This window comes from Benincasa hispida, chromosome 4 (genome assembly GCF_027475165.1).
Source record: "Benincasa hispida cultivar pf3 chromosome 4, pf3_genome.v1.1, whole genome shotgun sequence".
NCBI classification, from domain to species: Eukaryota; Viridiplantae; Streptophyta; class Magnoliopsida; order Cucurbitales; family Cucurbitaceae; genus Benincasa; species Benincasa hispida.
The window spans coordinates 25,334,496-25,341,714 of record NC_143481.1 but is presented as its reverse complement, the minus strand read 5'-3'; the positions used below and the strand labels follow the sequence as shown (position 1 = coordinate 25,341,714).

General features: G+C 31.4%; 1 protein-coding gene across 1 annotated transcript; it reads left to right on the top strand.

The window, feature by feature from the left end:
- Nucleotides 1-5,341, top strand: LOC120076147 (ammonium transporter 2 member 5-like). The gene is made up of 3 exons (XM_039029918.2): nucleotides 1-603; nucleotides 2,233-2,518; nucleotides 4,563-5,341. The coding sequence occupies exons 1-3, from the start codon at nucleotides 1-3 to the stop codon at nucleotides 5,099-5,101; spliced, it is 1,428 nt and encodes a 475-aa protein (XP_038885846.1). The 3' UTR covers nucleotides 5,102-5,341.
- Nucleotides 5,342-7,219: the final 1,878 nt, after the last annotated feature.

Sequence of the window (7,219 nt, the reverse complement as noted above, 5' to 3'; positions counted from 1 at the left end):
ATGAGCAATATTATTGTCCCACTGCCTTCGAACCTGGTGACCGACACAGCGGATCCAGATTGGATGAGCAAAGGCGACAACGCATGGCAGATGACGGCGGCGACACTGGTGGGACTGCAAAGCGTGCCGGGTCTGATCATTCTGTACGGGGGAGCCGTGAAGAAGAAATGGGCTATAAACTCAGCGTTCATGGCTCTATACGCGTTCGCTTGCGTGTTGGTTTGCTGGGTGGGGTGGGGTTACCGGCTGTCGTTCGGTGACAAACTGACGCCGTTTTGGGGGAAACTGAATGTGGCTTTGGAACAGCAGTATCTTCTTGAACAAGGGTTCGCCGGGAAGTTTCCTGCGGCCACAATGGTGTTTTTCCAGTTCGTATTTGCGGCGATCACGTTGGTTTTGATTGCGGGAGCTTTGCTTGGGCGTATGAATTTTTACGCTTGGATGCTGTTTGTGCCGCTTTGGTTAACGTTTTCTTATACGTTTGTGGCGTTCAGTATTTGGAGTCCTCAAGGGTTTTTTAATAAAATGGGACTCATTGATTACTCTGGTGGCTATGTCATTCATTTGTCCTCTGGTGTTGCGGGCTTCACCGCTGCATATTGGGTATCTATTCTACTTTATACTCTCTCTTTTCTCTTCTACCTATCTCCCTTCAAAATGACTTGTCACTGTCCTTATAAATTTAGATGTATAATACAATTACAACCATGCTGTTTAGTATAATTCTTATTTATTCATACTTTATTTGTTGGCTAATTTTTTATTTTCATTTTTTGCTTTTTGAATATTTGATTTATAAATATTTATTTCACCTCTAATTTTTTTTTTTCATTTATTTTCTACCAATATTTTTATAAATATCAAACCAAATTTTGTAAACTCAAAAAATAGTCTTTTTTTATTTTTTATTTTAAAAAAGTAGTTTTTGTGCATTGGAATTTGACTAAAAATTGAACAGTTTTACTTAAAGATAACCATGATAAGAAATTGAGATGAAACATGCTTAATTTTTTTTTTTTTAAAAAATAAAAATTTAGGCCCGTTTCGTAACCATTTTATTTTTTGTTTTTGAAAATTAAGTCTATGAACACTACTTTCACATCTAAATTTTTTCTTTTGTTATCTATTTTTCACCAATGGTTTAAAAAACCAAGCCAAATTTTGAGATTTAAAAAAATATCTTTCAAAAAGTTGTTTTTGTTTTTAAAATTTGAAGAATTTAACCATTGTACTTAATTGTAAGAAATATGGATGAAATAGATTTAATTTTAAAAAATAAAAATAAAAATAAAAAATAAAATGATTTTTAAACTGGACTTTAATGATCATCAAACAAGGTCTTAGTTTTTGAACTTTTTGAATGTTTAATGTAATACATAGATAAAATTTCAATTTTATGTTTATTAAGTTAATTTTTGTGTGCAATACTCTATTAACCTATTTAATTTTTTTAAAAATTCATAAACCTACCATACACTTGAGTGAAGGTTTATTTATTATACAATTTTTAATTAAAAAAATTAGACAAAAAATTGAGAGTCAATTAAAAAGCTTATTAGAGACTTTTTTTTTTCCAGGTTTAAAAGAATCTTTTAAACACGCGTACATGACTTTTTGGATTATATTAAATTAAATACTTGAATTTAATCTCGTCTTCCCATCAAATGTTTAATAAGTTCATGAAGATTTTAGTTTTGTATTGGACAAGTTATTAACATACTCTTTGATATTTTAAAAAAATTTGAAAATTTAAACTCTAATAATATACAAATATACTTTTTGGATTTAAAAAAATTGTACTCATTTTATCCTATTTTCTTTACTGTAAATTTCATTTTCTAAAAAAAAATTATTATGTTCTAGTTAAATTTAAATAAAAATCTATTTTTGTAATTTATTAAAATTTTCTAAATTTTAATACATTAAAGATTTATTAGATACAAAGTCATAAAAGACAATGATTAGATACCGTCTAATTGCATTTGATTCTATACCATCCATAAAAAAAAAAAAAAAAAAAAAAAAAAAAAAAAAAAAAATTTAAAATGAGTCTCGCCACCCAAATTTTTTACTTTTCAAAATTAAAGAATTGTTTTAAACACCTTAAAATTTGAAGGATAAGAAAACACAAAATAAGAAGTTGAGGGTCAAAATTTATAATTAAAGTTATAAATAAAAAATGGATGAGTTTTGTAGTTGTAATTTTGAAAATGGAAAATGTTTGAGTGACAGGTTGGGCCACGGCTATCGAAGGACAGAGAAAGCTTTCCCCCGAACAACATTCTTCTGATGCTGGCCGGAGCAGGGCTGCTATGGATGGGTTGGACGGGGTTCAACGGCGGTGACCCGTACGCCGCCAACATCGACGCCTCACTGGCGGTTCTGAACACCCACGTTTGCACCGCCACCAGCCTCCTTACTTGGCTCATCTTCGACATCATCTTCTTCAGAAAGCCCTCCGTCATCGGCGCCGTCCAAGGCATGATTACCGGCCTCGTTTGCATCACCCCCGCCGCAGGTCACTCCCTTCTCTTTTTACCCTCTTTCAATATGTTAAACAATACTCGGTAATTGCAATTCTTCTAATGTTTTCAAAGATGAAGTAAAGTTAAATTCATCTTATTGCATTTAAAATTTAACTAGAAATTCACGTGTTTGTTTACAAAGTACAAATTTTGACCCAAAAATAAGGGAGGAAGGAACGTAAATTAAAAAAGAAAAAATCGTTATCAAACCGAAACTTAATTTTTTTATATTAATGGAAAGAAGAACTAATTACTATATGAAAATATAGGTATATTAAATAATTGATGTTTTACTAAAAAGAATATGATGTTCTATAGTTATTGTTAAGAAAAAAATTAAAAACAATGATTACGTGCCGTCTTTAACCCTATGCTAAAAATTGATAATTTTTATTGGATAATTATATAAGTTGCACAAAAATAGTTACAACCCCAATAATATCTAAGTATTTTCTAAAAATTATTTCTACACAATGCATCTAAGTTGTCAATGTTTTAAATGCACAAAGATCGTTACATCATCAAAAGCATTGTTATAATCCTATAATTTCCTACGAATGCAAACTATTGTCAGTAGGGATATTGCGATGACCCGAAAAAATCGATCAACCCAACCTAATCCGTGTGATTTGGGTTGAGTTGGGTTCAAATAAATGAAAATTTTATGGGTTGGATTTGGGTTGCGTTGAGTTCAAATAAGTGAAAATTTTATGAGTTGGGTTGGTTCATGGGTTTACCTAATATAACTTAAACCAACCTGAACCATCCCAAATTTATTATTGACTTTAAAATATATTTTTTTTATTACTTATAACACAATCATTTATACATATATTGATTTAAATTTTATTTAATATCAATATTTTTTTAATAATTTATTCTTCAACAACTCTCAAAATTAGTTTTTTTTGCAAAATTTTCACTATATAAATTGAAATTGAAATCTTAATTCAATATATGAAAATAATTAAATTAGATTTTTACATATTTACGTTTTGTTTCTTTTTAGAACAAAATTTTAAATAAATGACCCGATTAACCCGAACCAACCCAACCCAACCCAAATATTTTATGGTTGGGTTGATAAGAGTTATTTGGATTGAAAAAATTTACAACCTGAATAATTGAATTGGGTCTAAAAAGACTTTCAACCAAATCCAACTCAACCCATGAACACCCATAATTGTCAGAGAAAAATATGTTTTTATTTTGAGTCTAATTTTTATTTAGTTTTTAGATTTCAAAATGTTATATATTTAGTTCTGAGTTTTGGTTTCAATTTAATCCATATATTTTAAAATGTTATAATGTTACATTTGAGATTTGAGTCTTGTTTCAATTTAATACTTAGGTTTCAGGTTTTTACTTTTTTATTTTCATTTTTTTATTAAATACTCACTTTCAATTATTGACGTTTATTAATTATTTAAAATAATTATGAAGAAAATTTTTTAATTTAGTTTTAATAGTTAAACTTAATTAATCACATATTTTTTTAAAAAAGCAATTAATAGTCATTAATCCTAAAGAAAAAAATAAGTAACTATTGAAAAATCGACGTTAGAAATGTAAATTTTGAAAAATAATATGTAAATTGAAACAAAAATAAAATCTCAGAATAAAATTGTAAAATTTTGAAACCAAAATTTTTAATTGAAATCAAACTAAAAAAAATTAAGAATTAAAAGTATAATTTTTTGAAACATAACGACACTATGGAAACTAGGCCCAAAGACAAAAGTGTGTTTTTTTTTTCCAACAATAAATAAGCAAATCTAGTTAAGACATTGTAAGAATGAAATTCCAAAGTAAGTTGTAAAGTTTTTTCTGTAAGTTGGGGAATAAATAAATATTAATGTAAAAGATTGAAAATGCAGAACTAAATTGTTACATGTTAAATCGTTACCAGCGTAAGTACTGAATTATTATTTTTATGAAAATTTTGGAACTAAATATGATTTTTAATGTAAAGTTTGTTTATAAGTCGGGGGAATAAATAAATATAGTTATAAAAATGAGTGGAACTTTGAAATCCAGGAGTTGTTCAAGGATGGGCCGCGATTATAATGGGAGTGCTATCAGGTTCAATCCCATGGTTCACAATGATGGTAGTTCATAAAAAATCCGCCATTCTCCAAAAGGTAGACGACACAATGGCCGTTCTTCACACCCATGCCATCGCCGGCAGCCTCGGCGGCATTTTAAGCGGCCTCTTCGCCGAGCCACGCCTCAACTTAATCTTCTACGGCAACTACAATAAATACATCGGCCTTTTCTACGGCTTCAACACCAAACAGGTCAAACTCGGCTTCCGACAACTCGGTGTCCAACTCCTCGGAATCATCTTCGTCACCCTCATCAACATCATCGTCACGAGCCTTATTTGTGTCCTCCTCCAGTACATCGTCCCACTCCGAATGTCCGAGGAGGACATGGCTATCGGCGACGAGGCTGCCCACGGCGAAGAGGCCTACGCCATTTGGGGTCAGGGCGAGAAGATGGATTCTTCTAAGTATGATATGGAAGTTCCGGTTGCAACCAAACATAGGCAGGCTGGCCAAGTCGAAATGGCCTGACGCGGTTGTTTTTCTACCTTTTTTTGTTTAATTGTAAGGGTGAGAAGATCCACTATCGGTTGTTTTAATTGATAGAATTTAGTAGGTTGAGATTGGGGTTTGCATGCTATTTAACAACAATAATAATAATGTTGCTCTCATTTAATGTAACAACTTTCCTCATAAGTGGGAGCTTTGGTTTGGCTATGGGAATTGGTATCTTATATTATATGTCATATATAATAAAACGGTTTAATTTTATGTTTCTAATTTATACCTTGTTTGTGCTTTTAGTTTTGTTTTATTTGGACTATAATTCTTTGTTGGTTTTATTGGAGACAATATAAAAACTGTGGAATAGTTTAAAGTTTTCTCTTTTACCAAGTAAACTTCCCCTTGATTTCAACTAAATAACAAACTATTTGGCTCGAGAGTTACGTTGAATACTCTACAAGATATATATATATATATGATCCATTTTACTTAAATGTTTTTGACAATTTCAACGGAATAGAATAAATTGTAAAAGGTTTTAAAAACTATTTTAATTGTGCTTGAAAGTTAGAACTCAATTCATCCGTTATCTATTCAAAACAACTTCCCATTGTAAGGCTTTACTAATTACGAAACCTTAAACGTAGGTTTCTCAAAATAATTAAAATTATGTGATAACATGATTTCTGGACTTAAAATTGCCCAAACATCTCCATGCAGTTGCCATCTAATTATATCAGGAGTTAATCATATAAAACTATAGTGTTGATTATAATAAACTTAATTCAGAAAGTTTAAATAGACCTATATAGATGTCTAATTCTGGTTTAGTTATATAAAACACTATCGAGGCTTGTTTCAATTAAACTCATATATTTCGAATAATTGACTTAGCCAACATGTAAAAGTTAGAATGCATATAATGACATCATTCACAATCCTATTCTACTGTATATAGAAGGTGATTAAGAGCTCATCATTAACATTTGTTTAACTTAAATTTGTCGTTGGCATAATCATCTATACTACTATTAGTAAGATTCTAGTATTCCAAAGTATTGGGGTTGATCCCCTAAATCTCTTAGGGTCCTACAATTCACATTTGTAATGTACAAATATTTTATTTATGTAATAAAATATATGATGTTTTATTTCAAAATTAGTTGCATTAACCACAAACCAATAAACTAATATCCAGGGTCATTTTGTAGCTTAAACATGTATGTAGAGACATACAGGTGAATCATGTTTAAATGATAACCTAAATAGTCTGTAGTAGATGGATAAGGCTGGATACCTTATCCTGGTGACACTATGAGTATGAGCCACCTTGTAGATGTTACAAATGTTGCAAATTGCTATAAATGATCTGATCCTGATCATTCATGTAGAAACATGTGAGCGGGAAAATTCTATATAAAGGAGTTTGTATAAGATCAAACCACAAAATATTTAGTCTCATTATATAACGTCGTTCATAATAGCGACTTACATTTCACCAGAATAACCATAGGTAACATGACCTGAATCCTAAGTGAGTTGTGAACTCTTGCCTATGTGGGTGGTCTTTTGGTTTATATGGGTGAGAGTGTCCAAATCGCCGACTCAACAAGTCTACCATTTTGGGATTCGTCTAATTGGGGAGCTGGGAACACAGCTATACAAGCATAAATTCACTCATTCCCCAATGTCGGGGCAAGTAGAGAAATTGCTCCCTTAAGAGCTGATTTTGGGACTTGAACAATGTGGCGCCACACCTTCTCCTGGCCTGAGAGGGGTTTAATCATAGTTGGACTATGATTTATTGTTAATTAGAGGGATCGGTGGTACTTAAGGAGTTAGATGTAACTACAGGGGCAAAACGGTAATTTTGGCCCAGTTGTACTTACGAGCAATTTGTGAAGGGTCATCATATTATTGATTGGTTATATCCAATGAACACAAACATATATCTGTAGTGCGAAGAATGCAACTGTCGGTCTTTAGTGGAATGTTCGACAGTTAACGGATGGTGAATAATTTAATAAAAGAGTTTAATTAATTATCCATGTACCGTTAGAGCTTCAAGCTACAGGTTCATGAGGTCCCCTCTTCTATCTGTCTGAATGTGCCACCTTTCTTTTTCACAAACTACAGGTGTGCCAC